This window comes from Salvia hispanica, chromosome 1, assembly GCF_029641045.1.
Source record: "Salvia hispanica isolate PSC_SH4W2 chromosome 1, Shi_PSC_v1, whole genome shotgun sequence".
Taxonomy (NCBI): Eukaryota; Viridiplantae; Streptophyta; class Magnoliopsida; order Lamiales; family Lamiaceae; genus Salvia; species Salvia hispanica.
Genome location: NC_142692.1, coordinates 30,057,417 through 30,074,526, shown reverse-complemented (window position 1 = coordinate 30,074,526; position 17,110 = coordinate 30,057,417). Strand labels below are relative to the sequence as shown.

At 37.2% G+C, this 17,110-nt stretch overlaps 2 protein-coding genes and 1 pseudogene across 2 annotated transcripts; 1 reads left to right on the top strand and 2 right to left on the bottom strand.

Annotated features, from left to right (window-relative positions):
- Window positions 1–1,055: 1,055 nt before the first annotated feature.
- On the bottom strand, window positions 1,056–1,781 carry LOC125220913 (transcription factor GTE7-like). Its single transcript, XM_048123046.2, has 3 exons — window positions 1,515–1,781; window positions 1,211–1,433; window positions 1,056–1,105 (listed from the first exon to the last, which is right to left on the bottom strand). The coding sequence occupies exons 1-3, from the start codon at window positions 1,746–1,748 to the stop codon at window positions 1,056–1,058; spliced, it is 507 nt and encodes a 168-aa protein (XP_047979003.2). The 5' UTR covers window positions 1,749–1,781.
- A 10,222-nt stretch (window positions 1,782–12,003) lies between these two features.
- LOC125220915 (SKP1-like protein 11 pseudogene) lies at window positions 12,004–12,602 on the top strand (annotated as a pseudogene).
- A 231-nt stretch (window positions 12,603–12,833) lies between these two features.
- Window positions 12,834–16,074, bottom strand: LOC125217610 (nitrate regulatory gene2 protein-like). The gene is made up of 4 exons (XM_048119136.2): window positions 14,865–16,074; window positions 14,575–14,759; window positions 14,279–14,502; window positions 12,834–13,844 (listed from the first exon to the last, which is right to left on the bottom strand). Exons 1-4 carry the CDS (start codon window positions 15,964–15,966, stop codon window positions 13,070–13,072), a joined length of 2,286 nt encoding a protein of 761 aa, XP_047975093.1. The 5' UTR covers window positions 15,967–16,074; the 3' UTR covers window positions 12,834–13,069.
- Between the last annotated feature and the right edge of the window lie 1,036 nt (window positions 16,075–17,110).

Sequence of the window (17,110 nt, the reverse complement as noted above, 5' to 3'; positions counted from 1 at the left end):
AATTTTCAACATTCAAATCTTCAAATCTTCAACATTCAATAAAATAACACTTATTAAAATGTCAACAACTAAAAAATAACAATTATAATTCGCATATCAATACCGAAAATATCGAATGTCAACGACTCGTATTAAAATGTCAACAACTAACAAATAATACTTACAATTCACATATCAATACCGATAATATCGAATGTCAACAACTCGTATTAAAATGTCAATAACCAACAAATAACACTTATAATTCACATATCAATAGCGAGAATATCTAATGTCAACAACTCGTATTAAAATGTCAACAACTAACAAATAGTAATACTTACAATTCACATATCAATACCGATAATATCGAATGTCAACAACTCGTATTAAAATGTCAACAACTAACAAATAACACTTATAATTCACATATCAATATCGAGAATATCGAATGTCAACAACTCGTATTAAAATGTCAACAACTAACAAATAACACTTATAATTCACATATCAATATCGAGAATATCGAATGTCAACAACTCGTATTAAAATGTCAACAACTAACAAATAACACTTATAATTGACATATCAATACCGAAAATATCGAATGTCAACAACTCGTATTAAAATGTCAACAACTAAAAAATAACACTTTCAATTGACATATCAATACCGAGAATATCGAATGTCAACAACTCGTACTAAAATGTCAACAACTAACAAATAACACTTATAATTGACATATCAATACCGAAAATATCGAATGTCAACAACTCGTATTAAAATGTCAACAACTAAAAAATAACACTTACAATTGACATATCAATACCGAGAATATCGAATGTCAACAACTAAAAAATAACACTAATAATTCACATATCAATAGCCAAAATATCAAATGTCAACAACTAAAACAAAATTCAAAATTGAGATATCACAGTTAACAGGACTCTCATTATTTAGGTGAATCTCCATCCTCATCATCATCCATACATCAATCATTCAAGCAAGAAAAAGAAACAAAACTGCCAGACATCCAATTCAATCATCAAATAAAAGTTCAATCATCATATTGGTCAATCATCTGCGTCAGACTCACTACCAGAGGAACTCCCTGAATCAGAATCTGTAAAAAACGAGCTCAAACGAATGAACATCAGTTTCTGTTTCCGTTTTCCATACTTTCACCCCTAACACAATGTAGAAATGCAAGAAGAATAAGTATCAATACCACTCGAGTATGACGAATCGCTACTTGAGCTGCCAGAACTGCTTGAGCTACTGCTGGCATTGCCTCTACCATCATTCTCCTGTCCAACAACACATTCTCTCTCAATCTCAATCTCCACAGCAGGGAAGCTCGTTGCTGGCATATCGCCATCAATATCTACATCTTCTTCATCATTTTCTTTCATCATCTTGCCACAATCATCATTCTTGTCGCTCAATGCGCCCTACACAACATTACCAACAACATGAATAAACAGTGAAAACACCACAAAAAAGACAAAAATCTTGATGCAAATTAAACTTACCACATCAGCATCAGTAACAGGACTGGAGGGAATAGAAACTCCAGCAGCTGGATTGTTGTTCATCATCAACGCTTGCCGCTTTGTCTTGCTCACCATCTTCTTCCAATTGGTCACAAACCGATCAAGTTCCCACAGCGTCTTCGTATCAAGAGCCTCAATATCAAGCTCAATTTCATCGCCATCCTGTGCCAAATGCTCATCCCTCTTCCTGATTATCTGTACAAGTTGAGGCATCTTCTCTTGGGGTAAATTCTGCAACCCAAATCCAAGTTTTGTTGACATCCAATTCCTGATAATACTTCCAATTCTATAAACAAATCAATAATTAAGCTTGCAAAAAGTTCAAATCCTATAACAAAAGCAAATATTGGAAAATCAATCTCTCAAATGAGTTCACATCCAATACAATTGAATCATCTACTGCAAAAATATGGTAATATGGTTGCAACGAAAGCAAAAATCTCATAAAAATGTTGATAGCAAAAACACAAGTTAATAGCAACTCATCAAATCATGATCAAGGAAAAACAACTACTTAGTCTACAGTCATCACAGCAAGCACTACAAGGCAAAAAAAAAAAAACAGAGACGTATCAAAATGCCTCTATTTTACAGAAATCAGTAAAATTTCACCTTAATTAAAATTCATAAAATCGGCAACAGCAAGTTTTACAGAGGAAGAATTGCAAGCGAATTAGACTAGGAAGTAATTAAACCTAGTAATTGAGGCTTCTAGCAAATTCTGGACCAGCAATCGAATCACGTCTCTCGCAAAGCATCAAATAGCTCTCTCTGTCGAATAGCATCAAATTCTAGATACATGCTCCCTCACACTGATGCCGGCGATGCGCTCCGACACGTCCGCCGTGGAAGACGACCAGAGATCGCGCACAGGACCTGAAGTCAGCGGCGGTGGAAGACGATTCATGCTGTTCAGAGTGAGAGTTTTGACGGAAGGATCATGAATAAGCCCCTGCAATTAAATTAATCTAAAAATAATTTTTGTGTGGTAAAATCTGGACCACTCATTTAATAAAAATGAGTGGCTGATATTGCATCTCATTTCTCAATTACCCTAAAAAATCTCAATTGATCACAATCCTATATATATATATATATATATATAGGGGCGCACTATGGTCAATAAGTGAAATTCTGTTAAAAATCAAAACAAATCTCGGCCCTTGAATCCTTAGATTGGATGGTTGTGATAAGCTACATTATTAGCCCAAGATGCTACATTATCAGTCGAGCTACATTATTAGACTAAAATGTTACATTATTGTACTAAAATAGTACATTATTAGCTAAGTTACATTATTTGACTAGCAATCTACATTACTAGATGACACGTGGCATTAATCTAACGGTTACATTACAAGATCCAATGACTGAGATTTGTTTTAATTTTTGACAGAATTACACTTATTGATCTGAACACGTCCATATATATATATATATATATATATATATATATATATATATAGGGGTGCGATCATATCATAACTCATATTTATGTGATAACCTAATAACCCTATCATTTTATGGGTCAAAAGTATCATTTTTACTAAAAATGATATTTTTTCATCATGCATAAAATGATACTTTTATTCCATAAAATGATATTCTATTCCATAAAATGATATTTTTCGTCCATAAAATGAGGGTTATTAGGTTATCCCCATAAATATGGGTTATGATATGATCACATCCATATATATATATATATATATATATATATATATATATATATATATAGGGAGGGGTGCGTTAGGCTCCTTTGCACCATAAGTGTCCTATTTCCTTCTTAATCTCAGCCCTTGGATCCTTGAATTGGATGGTTATGATCAATGCATTATTAGTCTATATTGTTGCATTATTAGCCGTTGTGCATTATTAGAATGAAAATGTGCATTATTAGTCTATAATGTTGCATTATTAGCCGCTGTGCATTATTAGAATGAAAATGTGCATTATTAAATGACACGTGGCATTAATCTAACCGTCAGATGACAAAATCGTGGGGCTAGGATTAAGAAGGAAAAAGGACAAAAGATATGAAAAGGATTTGAATATATCCCTATATAGGGATGTGCTAAGATGACAACCCTCTTTATTGTAACACCATACCATCATTTTAGGCCATTGGATCTGAAAATCGTGTGCTTGTCATGCTGCCACGTGTAAAAACACGGAGGGGTAAAATAGGAAATTTCTAATTTTACGTTACCAGATTGCAGTGCTGTTCATTGAATATTGCAGTCTTACCACAACAATATTGCAGTTTACCACGACTGCAATATCTAATACAGTAGACTGCAAACCCGTGTTTTTTCACGAAACTTAATCCTAGGCGTCCATAGACGAGATCTAACGGACTATATTGGTGGTATGGTGTTATCCTATCTATGGTGGCACCATAGTGCACCCCTATATATATATATATATATATATATATATATAGTTTTCATATCGAGTATCATTTAATTATTTCTATCTCATTACTCATATCATGCACATCTTTGTCGTAACTTTCGGCTACGCCGATATAAAAAATGAGCCCAACAATTGTTACCAATATATTGGACCACCCAACGACAAAATCCTGCGTCCGCCACTGAGTAATATCATACATATACATAAAATTTGCACTAGATTAATTATTACCTTATTAAATTATTTTAATTTTAGAATTTATGCATATGATATGATTGTTAATTTAATGTCGGTGGATGTAGAGCCATTGAAACAAATAGCGGGTACTGTGTACCTGATAATTTTTGAATTATCTTCAATTAATAAATTAGGATGTGATTCCCTTTTCAAAATCAAAGAAAATAGAAAGGCCCAACATAAAAAACCTATGTATTAATTTATTAAGAAATGAGTAGCTATGCTATATCTTCTCTCACGTGTATCTCATGTATTTATCAATTGAAATTGGCAACATTCTGTGTGTCTTCGTCAATCATCACTGCACCAAAATGTGAAATTTCCTTCTTAATCGTGTAGCTTCAGCCCAATCAATTTTCGAATTGCGCGTTGCGAGTTCATATGGTTGATAGCTAGCTAGAGTTCGAGCTTTCAGTTTTCAGTTCGAATTTTCGATAAAACCAAACTGAATCAGAATATTAAATTTCCTAAAAAAATGAACCGAACTAAATTGAAATTCAAATAAAACCAAATTTGAAAACTCCAAACTGAACAACAAAAACTGAATCAAACTAAAATTAGTACTATAACAATATCCAAAAAATTAAAATTCTAAAAGTATTTTGATCATAATATTCAATTTTTGGATGTTTTTATATTCATTCCTATCAATAACAAGACTTTTTGAGATGTCATTATAAGAAAACGGGTACATAATATTTAAATCATAACAAAAAAAATCTCTTTTGCAACCAATAGCAGGTAAAAAGTAAAAACCCAATTCATGATGGGAAAAAATAACTAGAGTTCAAGAAAAATAATTATGCCATATTTACCTTTTTTTTTCATAAAATTGTACTTCTCTAATGGGAAGGTATTTTGAATTTTTGAGAATGTATCATATTTTTCAAAATTGTGAAGATATATTTTTACCTCTCCTCAACACATATGAAGTACCTTTTTGCATTTACATACTTTCCTTATAGCATCTCGAAAGAGGTATATGGAGAAGTAAAGAGAAATAACTATCATATTTATATTTTTTTCATATAAATTCATTATTCTCTAAGGAAATGAGTATTTGAGAAGGTATTATACTTTCTTCAATTTTGAAAATGTTTTTTTTTACCACTTCTCCACATGAAAGTTTAAAAGTTACTAGTAGTACTTATTTTGTTTGCCTATCAATTTACTTTCAATACCTTTTAAAAAGGTACAGTAACCTTTTTTAGGGCATCCACAATGGGGCGGAGGATGCGACGCCCTAAGCCCCGCCCTATGCGTTGCCACACCATTATTTTATTCTCCGCCCCTTCCACCTGCAATGGGGGCGGACTATAGCTTGCCCTAAGCCCTGCCCTAAGCCCTGCCCTAAGTATTTTATTTATTATTTGAATATTTAAACACTACAATATTTATTTTTTATGTTTGCAAACATATCAATTAGCAAGAATTAATATAAAAACACTATAAATTAAAGGCAAATCCTATTGTAAATATTTATTTTTTATTTTTTATTTTTTGTGCTTGCAAAAATGAAAAATTGTCGGAATTCATTATTGAATTTAGAGAGAAATTGAGATGAGGAAGAGAGTGGAGTGAAAGGTGTGAAATGAAGTAAAAAAAATGGCGATATATATTAGAAGAAAATACAAAAAAATAAAAATAAAAATAAAAATGTGTGCATCCTCCGTGTCATAGTCCGTGGAGGATAAAATGTGCATCGTCCGTGGTGCTGCAGTGGCGGACTAAGGGACGGAGGATGCATCGTCCGTCGCATCCTCCGCCCCATTGTGGATGCTCTGAGAAGGTAAATGATACATCTTCTCAATTTATCTTTCCCCCTTAGAGATGTTCTTTAAAAAGGTAAGTTGTAACACCCCGACTTTTTGCTACCTTTTATGTATTCTTGAAGGGACATTGTTTGTGCATCTGAATAATTTTTTTGCCTTTGTTTCTTTTATGGAGAGAATGATTTTGCAATTTGGGCTTAAACAATTATTCTTTTGCAAGTCCAATTATATTTCTTAAAGAAGCCCACTTATTCTTTTTTAGCCTCAATTCATTTAATTATTTTTCTTCAAATTAGCTTTACCTAAATCTGCCTTTTATTTCACAAGTCTGTTTCCACAAAATCTGCACTCTCTAAAAACATGGAACAGAATTCAGATTCATATACATGTACACGTCTACCTCAATCACACGATCTCTCTCCACTTTTCAATTTCAGAGAAACCATGTTTTCTACTATATTATGCTCTACAGTTACAAGCGTTACTCTCCCCTCCTGCACGATCAAAATTTCCATTTACCCCATGTTCCAAACGGCAGTTTCATATGCCATTCTATACTCCCTAATCTGCTCCATAACTGAGAGGAAACACCCGAGTGAAAGCAGAGAGTTACGTGGATCGAAAATCAGCAGGGATGGATGACGACATTGCTTGATTACTCGGCGAATCCCGAAGAGCAGCAGGCGACGGACTATTGCAGTGAGCAGCAGGCAAGGGTGAGCAGCACCAGTTTGATGTGGCGACCTTCCCTCGAATCAGACCAAGGCAGATCGGTGAACTCCGAGGGCTGGAATGGCAGCACTGCGGTGGAGCCGTCGGCGGCGCTGAAACGCCATAAGAGAAGAAGGGGTTTACTCGATTTATAATTTTCGAATTGAGAGAGTTTGGGGCTTACCGATCAGGAGGTGGCAGCGGCGAGTTTGAGAGAGAGATATGATAGGAATTTGGAACTGCTTGGTGGTGGAAGATTAAGAGATATAGAGAGAGGGTGTGAGGCGGGGGAAATGCAGCGGCGGCTGTGCTGCGAGTGAATCACACCGAGGCAGCGACAGCAGAGGAAGCGCTGCACCGCCGTGAAAAGGAGGGCAGCGGCGGTGATGGCGACGGCAGCGCTCAACGGAGAGGACAGCAGCAGCGCTGCGCGCGGCTGTGCAGAGAGAAACGAGGCAGTGGTGCCATGACAGAGACGAGAAAGAAGGAGAGAGCTGGAAGAAAGATGGGAACTTCAAATCCCATTTTGGATTTCACGTGAGGTGAGAAAAAGTTGAAGAAACTATGTGCCTTGTTTATTTAAATGTTTCTGTGAATTAGTTTATAGATATGGGCCTATTGTTTTTAGTAAATGAGATGATTGAAGTTGATCTAGTGTTTGGGCCGAGTACATGGACGCCTTCACACACGTGTTTCGAGAACGCAATGGAACGCAGGATAAAATTTTATGCGAACGAGATGGGCTTTCTAACTAAAGTTTTACCATGGGCTTGTCTTTTTTTAAATAAGGGCAATGCCCTAAGTATATTTTATGTGAAAATGATGTGAATATTTGTCATGCCGTGTTTTGTTTTACTCTATGGAACCTATTTGATGTGGCTTTTGCCATCTATGGATAATCGAATTCGGGTCTGACTAGGGAGTGAGTCCCTACTCAGGCTAGTGTATACTAATGGGGATCGTGAGCCGTCTTTTGGATCGGCCGGTCTAGTGACTTGGAATGTGGCAACATTCCTTGTCATCAATGGATCAGATATGGTAGACATCTATGGGAAAATGACTGATCAGTCGAATTTTACAATGGAAACGATTTTAATGTCTCGGGCACGTTTTTTTTTTTAAGTTAAACCCCGAGGGCACTCAATGGTGGCAGGTTAAATACTTTTTATAAAAAAAATTCGGCATGAGTCCACTGAGTGCATCAAGTACTCAACCCTTCATTTCTTTTTAAAAATGTGCAGGTTGAGCGGTGACGAGCGCGGTGGGTGTTGAGCAGAGCTGGTGAAGATTTGTCTTTGCTTTTAAATATTCTGAATATATTATGTCTTCATACATAATATGATTCTTCTCTCGAATGCTTCCGCTGAATGTTGTTTCTTTTGAGTTCATGTATAAGTTGAGATAATATCATTTTGAGTTGTTGTTTGTCGAAATGATATTCTGATTTTATTCGAGCTATTTCCATTTATTTCGAGCAATGGTGTTGTTGTGTTGTTTTCCCCTTTCTTTCATGCTTCTTTAATCCTCCCTTAGTCGCGATTCACCATGTTTTCTATCCTTAGAAAAATGCGGGCGTGGCATAAGTATACCTTCGTAAAAATTAGTTTCAAAGGAAAGAAGATAAATTGAAAAAGGTATACAAAATAACATCAAATTTACCTCTTGTGGAGAAGAGGAAAAATTCATCTTTCTAAATATGATAGTTATTTCTCGTTACCTCTCCATTTACCTTCTGCCTTGGAGATTCTCTTAAAATCCATTAGTTTTTTAAGTAGGTATATTTAAAGATGCCCTAGGTTTTCGGTTCGGGCGGTTAACCGTGAAACTATAACCGGCGGTTCCAATTCCAAACCGGAATCGTGAGATTTAAACCGGACCGAAATCGTCGCTTTTGGAACCGTGGTTCGGTTCAGGTTCCAAAATTCCGGAACCGAAACCGTGCTGGAACCGCCGGTTCCGAGCGGTTCCAGGCCGGAACCGCAAAAAACCGTGAACCCGAGCCAAAACCACCTAAAATCGCCGGAAACCGGTGGTTCAAAACCAAAATCGGAACCAAGGCGTCTGAAAACCGGCGGTTCGAAACCAAAACCGGAACCGCCGGTTTTCGAACCGAAACCGAAACCGTGAAATAGCCTCACGGTTTGATTCCGGTTCCACATTTCCTAAAACCGGAACCAGCGGTTCATGAACCGTGGGCATATCTAGGTATATATTCGGAACCGCCGGTTCATAAACCGTGGGCATATCTAGGTATATTTACCTCTTCCTCCTGGAGATGTTCTTAGAATAGTTATGATATCAATTAGACAAATTCATTTGATTTTCTATTTTGACCAACTACATGCTATAAGTCTATAACTATATATCGTGCCTCAAACACTCTTATCGTTTCTGAAAAATAGTTATTTATTTTTTAATTTTGCATCCATAAAGAATAGCCTAATTTCTTGTTATGTAAATTTTCACACTATTTTTTCTCTTTATCTGCCACATTTTATTTTCCTTTCTCAAACTTTAAAACTTGCGCAGTCCACCTAAGTTGGAATATACTCCCTCCGTCCGGCATTAGGAGTCCCATTCATGGACGGCACGGGTTTTAAGAAATGTTAAGAAAAGTGGGTGGAAAAAAGTTAGTAGAATAGGGTCCCACTTGTATATATTAGTTTTAAATGAAATGTGAGTGGAATGAGTTAGTGGAAGGTGGGACCCTATTGCCATTTATGGTAAAAGTGAACCGGGACTCTTATTCGCGGACGGACTAAAATGGAAAAACGGGACTCTTATTCGCGGACGGAGGGAGTATAAGTTAGATTGCTTCCCTAAAATAAATCTACCATGTTTCGAGTTAGTCCCATCGACTTTTAATATTTTTCTTAATTCTAACCTTATTGTCTCAAACTATCAATCTATCCGTTTTTTAGTTACACTTTCCAAACCATACATGACAGTATCAATCGTGGATTATAATTAACTATACTGTTTTTCTTTACGTCAATCTCCAACCACTCGTTTAGTAGGCCCTTGAGGGTAATTTCAATTCTAATTTAGTAAATTGATACCCAAGTCATTTTCGTATATATTCTAATTTCTACATATAAGGCTTTGACCCCAAATATCACGTGCTGGTCATATCAAAATCTCTTATTATATCACGATTCAAACACTTTAATCACTTTAATCGAACGAAACATGAAATTGAAATACTCAATGACAAAATTGTGACATGTGAGGTTGAATTGTCACATGGACAAACACCAACGTCCACACTCGCATTATGTATATATTGAAGTTTTACCGACGGTGGATCTTGAGTTAGATTCTATGTGATGAGTACTTAGAACTTAATTATATATTAAACATACATTAAAAATAATGAATTGATTATGGTAATAATTTTGTGGAGATTATATAACCAAATCCTGATTGAATAGGTTCATATAAAAATATTTATATGGTCATTATAAAGATGATTCTCATTAAGAGTTATGATGCATGATAGCATTTCTTAATTGTTGTAATGGCATTATACAAATGGTGTGATTGCTAGAGATATATGATATATCGAAGATCCCGATTTTCGGATTCTCATATGATGATTATTGAATATTTAAATGTTAAATCACAAAATTAATTCCACACTAGAATGCAAAGAGATACCTAGGGGCATGCTCCTAAATATCCGAATATATCTGATCATGTTACTCCATCAATAACAAAATATCACATATGTAATGAAAGTAGGAAGAATTCGAAATTCTCTTATAGTAGAGGGAATGATTTTTGTAGATTACTAATATTGTGATCTAATTGTCTTTTTTTTTTTTCTATATACATGTACTCCACTATTGATGGCAGCTTGGTTAGGGAGCCAGAGATCTAGACGTGTCTTCTCCTAATAGACTTTTGAGTTTTGACTCAATCAAATTAAGCTAAATTTAATAAAAGCGATATAAGTGTCATTATCATGGTCAAGATTGACTTATCGTTCATATCTAGATTACTGAAATCGAAAACTTATTTTTTAATCTAATTACTTTTATACTATGTTTCAGATATTCTGTGTCTATAGACAATTAAGCTTGTTGTTGCTCTCGCATCGCACCCATGCATCATGCATACAAGATGAGAAATTAAAGGAATACGTACAGGGGCGGAGCCCGAATTTCCATATAGGAGTGGCGAAAATATACACAAGGAAATTTTAAAGAGTAGAGGAGGGGCATTTTAAAGAGTAGAGGATGGGCATTTATGAAGACATTTGAATATATTTATGAATTTCATGACCAAAATATACTACATGCATGATTTTTTTTTTGGGGGGAGGGGGGGTGGGGATTTGCCCGATACCACGTGGCTCCGCCACTGAATTGAATTGATTTTTTAGGTGGCAAATTACTTGAATAATTAAAGAGCTTCTGGATCTGACGTCTCAAGTAGTAAATAAAAACCGGAAAGACTCCTGAAGATTTACGTGAAACCTTTTACATAAAAACGATTTTACTACAGAAGAGGAAGCTGTTGTTAGAAAGGAGAATAAATGGGCTTTTGAATAAACTAATTTTCATGTTTAATTTGCTTTTTGGTGATTATTTTTAGTAGTGGTGGTACTATTTTTCAAACACATTTCCTCCAGTTTTATTGCATGCAACTACGTAAAATTTTAAGAACGTAGTTTGCCACCTTTCATATCACATTCTCGTTACAACTTACACAACCATGGTCATTGAAGAGGCTGGACATAATGATTAATTAATCTATTGAAGGACTAAACATTTTAGAAATCCAACTATATTGGTACTAATAACGTGGGGGTCTCACTCTTCACTAACATTACTTTCATTACCCTTTCTTTTCTTTTCTTTTTTTCTCTCTTATTTTATCAATTATGCATTAAAACTCGAGCATAACAAAAAATTTGTAGTACTCCTACTTTTCAGGAATGGAGAGAATAATAAATAACTATAATTGTAATATTAATCATGATTCATACTACTATTATTATTGGTATTATTATGATATGAATTAAGAATAGTAATAAAATTAAAGTAATATAAATATTACTACTATTATGTTAACTTATTCAGCAAATATTAATGTAATTTCAAAATTATAGATAATTATTACATTAACTAGTTAATTGTATTTAATCAATAAATATAAATTTATAATTCCAACAACTTTTATTTATATAATTAGGAATCATATTATCTGAAATCATATTTCAGAAAATCATAACCCCAAACAATGAGTACTATATACAGTTTGACGAACTACGTTACCTGACATCTCTCCAGTTTGTCTATACTCTGTTTTGGTTTGTGCATTTTCAATATATGGCGTCGGCGTCATCTAAGAAAGTTGTTTTGATCAGCAATGACGACAAGGCGTTCGAAGTAGATGAGGCTGTCGCTATGCTCTCGCTAACTGTGAAGAATTTAATTGAAGCCGGTTGCATCGTCGACGGTGGAATCCGGCTGCCTAATGTTGATTCGGCGACGCTGGCGAAGGTGCTCGTTTACTGCGACTGCGAATACCACGCTCCCGACCCATATTTTTTTTATGATTTCAATTCCAAGTACGTGAAGAATATGATCGATGATATGAGCATGTTGTTTGCTGTGACTCGGGTAAGCATTTTAGATTATAACTTTTTAATTGTTTATTATGTACTACAAATTTCATCTAATCGAGATTCTCTAATCTAAAAGTTTCATCGTTTAAATTTGTTTAATTATTAGTAGTATTTGATTTGATTCAGGCGGCAAATTACTTGAATATTGAAGGGCTTCTGGATGTGATGATTAAAGCTATAAGCAATACGATAGCCGGAAAGACTCCTGAAGAAATACGCCAAACCTTCTGCATCAAAAACGATTTTACTGCAGAAGAAGAAGCTGCGGTTAGAGAAGAGATTAAATGGGCGTTGGAATAAACAAATTTTCAACTTTACTTTGCTTTTTCATTGTAATTACTATTTTCCAGAATGAATAATTGTCACCGTTCATCACATTCTCGTTACACCATCACGCTTGTTCTACAGATCGAGCCACCAACGAGATGCGTTGCTGATGCTCTTAGCCTTGATACTTAATTCATCTCTTGACAAAACTAATCTCGGCTACTTTTGGATCAATCTAATTCGGAATAATTGAAAATACCATCGTTTGATAATATATAATAACACATATTTCAGGTGATCACTTAATTTATCGTCTAAAAAAAGTGAATACAACAAGCAGTTTTCTGTACAGAGATAATATTTGGTAATCAAAGAACAAAGCTGCCAAAAACTATAAAAAAATCCAAGCCACCACCAAAAAAAGCTCTCCAACTTGCCTCAAAAGTCAGAAGGGAGAAGAATGAACAACCTCACAACTTCCATTTAGATTGCTTACCCTACTAAATGGCATAAGAGCGGGTGCACACAGAGTCAAGAGCTTCGGACATCAGAGCAGAAAAGCTCGTCATAGCTTGAAAGACTCCGGGAAGCCCGGTTTGGATATTATTCAATGTCATTGCTCTGGTCACCTCCACTGCCTTGGAGTGTTTGCTCATCTCATCTTCCACTCGCCTCTGATATGTAGCGAGCTCTGCTTTCTTCTCTGCAAGCGGGTCTCTCGCGTCTAGCATCTCTCCGTTATCTGGCCTAGTGTCGGGAGGTCCAATGCCAACCATGGAGTAGGAGTGATAGTACTTCTTCTCGAGGTTTCTGATGGTGGAGGCCTTTCTATCGAGCTCCTTTGAAGCGGTTTCAGCTTGCTTCTTGATCTTCGCCTCCTCTGTTTGCTTCAACTGTATCGAATGCACCACGTTGTTGAAGCTTATGATGGCCTCGGAGGCAACTGTGTCGGGGACGCGTTCAAGGGCGAGCTTCCATTCGTCGAAGAAACCAAGAACCTCGGAGAGGGCATTAGCCGGCTCACCATGGACGGGGAGTAGGGTCAGTTTGAACCAGCCATGGAGGGCACGGACAAAATGGCGTTGGAACTTTATCAGACGGCAGAAGCTGGAGTGCCAACCTGATACAGCCAACTCGAGGTCGCGTGTGGCCTGCCGGTGCAGGTTAGAAGTCAACTCGACTTTGCCTGCGCTGTTGATGAGTCCCTGAACTTGCTGCACCACATCGTTCTGGAGAGCATGGAACCGATTCATCGATCTCCACATGTACATGAATCTGTATGCATGAAAATTGGTTTTAGGATTAACAGCCTTGCTTCAGACAAACTAAATGAATAGCTCTAACCTTATTTGAAGATAAAAAACAGATTCTTGAATCAATGGCTACTATGATACTATGATATCTCATCCTAACTGATATGATATGCTAACAAATATGTTAATGGTATAATTCACACTTCACTGTATCACAAAAGGCTCGAAAACAGACTGTATCAATGCAACAAGACTCCATATACCAGCAAGGTCCAATTCTATCATGCTTCGAAGAACATATAAACGAGAGACAACCAACGCAATAACCATTGTCATGTAGTAGTTCAAGTCGAGAAGAGGGTGAGTTAACAACAAAATGCTTCACTGAGTTAGCTAACCTATGCTAAGTTGTGCATAAGATTGATACTAGTATTATAGATGTGGGAGAGTGTTCACCCATGACAAAGATCAACAAGCTGCGGGATCAGATCAGAGTCCCGTAGTCCAACAATGGCAAAAGAGGTGGTTTGAACAGCCTGAGATGTCACCGCGATTAGAGATTGCAGCCTCTTTATTGAGGCCTTTGTTTTGTCCAATTTCGACTCCTCTTCACCGCGGTACTCCTGCCCCTGCAGTGCAGATAGCTTTTTCTCATGCTCGATTTTTGCTGCTTCACGAGCCTGCAATCGTGATCACACACATAAGATTTGAAATTCTGAAATAAGTAGACATGATATACAAGCTCATTATACCTTCACTTCCTGGTAGAGTTTCTTCTCCCAAGCCAAGAGGCGTTCCAGAGTGGAACACAAGCTCTTATTGCCACTGGAGAGCTCGACTGAGCTTGGCTCGAACCGGTATTTAACTGTCAACGGAGGCTTTGAAGTCCAGCTTGAGCTCAAGTTACTCAACATTCCACTAGAATGATACACTCTCTCTACAACACCAAATCAAAATCCAATCAAATTCAGTCATATGTTAAAGAAACACAACTCAAACTCATAAACAGAGCATGAGAAACAGAGCAATCAGCCATACTCACTTCTCAACTGCTTGAAGCTTCGATCCAGCTGATCCCGCCCAGCCTCCAGCATCTCCGTCACCTGCTCGCCAGCGGAAGCAGCCTTGTCGAAATACTCCATGAGAGCTGCGGCGATCTCCCCCAAATCTCTGTGCCTCACCACAATCCTTGTCTCCGAATTCGCACCTTCCTTCCCATCATCCTCCGATGAAATCTTATCCAATTTACTCCAATACTTGGAGCTCTTCGCCTTCACTCTCTCACTCCCTGAATCGGCAGCCTCCTCATTTCTCAATCCAAAATCGGATCTCGACTTCAAATCCGCCTCTTCACCCTCATCGCTCGAGCTGGTGTAGTCATCGTGATCGTGATCGCCCCACTCACTGCACTCGACCTCCTCTCTCTCCGTCTCCTCCCCGCTGTTCTTGGTGAACTTTCTCGATTGATTGATTTCTGAGCGGCGTGAAGGCGACGAGTGATCGAATGGATTTCGATTCGAGCTGCGTGCGAACCTGGAAGCTTTGTCGTTGTCGATGAAGGAGGGATGATGATCATCGGAGGAGGAAGAGGAGGAATCGTCGTTTTCGGTTGCTGGAGTTACGTTTGGGTTGAGCTGGTCGAAGAACTCGGAGTCCGGCGGCGACGGCGGGGGATAGAGATTCTCCCAATCCCATATCGAAGAGGTCTGTGAAGGAGTGGCCGAGTAGGTCGAATTCGGTCTCGAATTGTAGGTGAAATTGTGATTCGGAGGCGGGGAAGAAGTGAAGCTTGAGTCGGAGAGAATGTGGGGTAGTTTGATTGGCTGTCTCCGCCGCCGCGGAGGTTTGCGGTGGCGGGAGGAGGCGGTGGACATTGGGGGCGGCGGGTGGAAAGAGGCAGAGGGTGAAGGAGAAGGGGGGTTAGTGCGGAGGAGGACGGGAGGAGCATTATCGGAAATGGAGAAGGATTCGCCGGCGGCGAAGGCGACGAGGGCGGAGCCGGTCATGCGGAGGGAGCGGCAGTAATCGGAGTGGGCGGCGGCGAGGTGGTGGCGGGAGTAGACAGCCTCCTTCATGAGGCGGCGGCGGTCCTTGCAGCGACGCACCGTGTCCTCGTTGTGGAGTTTGGAGGGCGTGCAACCCATTTCTTCCTCTAAACACCCGCTTCCGCTCCAATGGAGATTGGCCGGAGTCGGAGAGATTATGTCTACTTTTCTCACAACACTCCCACTCTGTTTTCTGCTGTTTAAATAAATATTTTATGAAAATCAAATTTACTCCATGCATTTTTTTTTCATAAATGTTTTTTCCTTATTTTATTTATGTGATATTGTTGGTAATGAGAAAACGGAACCTTTAGCCGCGAGTGAGATTAACCGCCGGAAAAAGGTTTTTACTAATACTCCTATTTGTTCTCAATAAAATAATAAGATGATTTTTAAAGTTAATCAATAATGAAAGAAATATACTACTACTATAAGATTATAAATTAATCTCCACTACTTTGATGATATTATGCTTCTTAATCAGATGTATTGAATACAGATAAATTGGGAGGGTATAAAATGAAAATTCATAAAGTCATCTTATTCTTAATCATAATTATGAAATCTCATATCTCCTACTTTACACCTCGGAACGTACCATGCTTATCAAGATAAACGCGCTTTCGCAACTTCTTTATCCGAAATATTCGAGGATAGGAAAAATATTCATTTTCAAGAGTACTCTGGTAATCTAAATTAATCAGCGTAAACTAATTGAATCCATTCACTTGTGTGTGGATAATGTTTTAATTTACATTGTTGATACAGTAGTAATAAGTAGTATAATACTTACTATTGTACTAGTATATTTTTATATAAATTAAGTTAAATCTGACCTATAGTCACTCACACTTAATTTGGTATTTGGATCACTTTTTCCTCAAAGCAAAATGAAAATCAATGTGAATTTTGGACCCATTGAATGAGTAATTAATGGCCCCAAATTGTGATTATTGTACATAATTGCAATAATGAGGGGTTAGTATTTAATTACAGCAAAGATGTGTTCGTGTTAGTGTTATCATAACAACTTTTTTTATAAACATTACTCCCTCCGTCCCAAATAATTTGAAACACTTTGTCCCGGCACGGGTTTTAAGAAATCTAATGGAAAGTGGGTTAAAAAAGTTGATGGAACGTGAGTCATACTTTTAAAATATTAGTTTTATAATAAAATGTGAGTAGAAATGAGTTAGTGGAATATGAGGTCCACTACCAAAAATGGTAAAAGTGAAATGGGACA

Coding starts and splice junctions, on each gene's coding strand:
- LOC125217610 (XM_048119136.2), bottom strand. CDS start 15,966: ATGGGTTGCACGCCCTCCAAACTCCACAACGAGGACACGGTGCGTCGC. Junction 14,760..14,864: donor AAGCTTCAAGCAGTTGAGAA/GTGAGTATGGCT, acceptor TTGGTGTTGTAG/AGAGAGTGTATCATTCTAGT. Junction 14,503..14,574: donor AACTCTACCAGGAAGTGAAG/GTATAATGAGCT, acceptor TCACGATTGCAG/GCTCGTGAAGCAGCAAAAAT.
- LOC125220913 (XM_048123046.2), bottom strand. CDS start 1,748: ATGCCTCAACTTGTACAGATAATCAGGAAGAGGGATGAGCATTTGGCA. Junction 1,434..1,514: donor CTGTTACTGATGCTGATGTG/GTAAGTTTAATT, acceptor AATGTTGTGTAG/GGCGCATTGAGCGACAAGAA. Junction 1,106..1,210: donor CGATTCGTCATACTCGAGTG/GTATTGATACTT, acceptor CGTTTTTTACAG/ATTCTGATTCAGGGAGTTCC.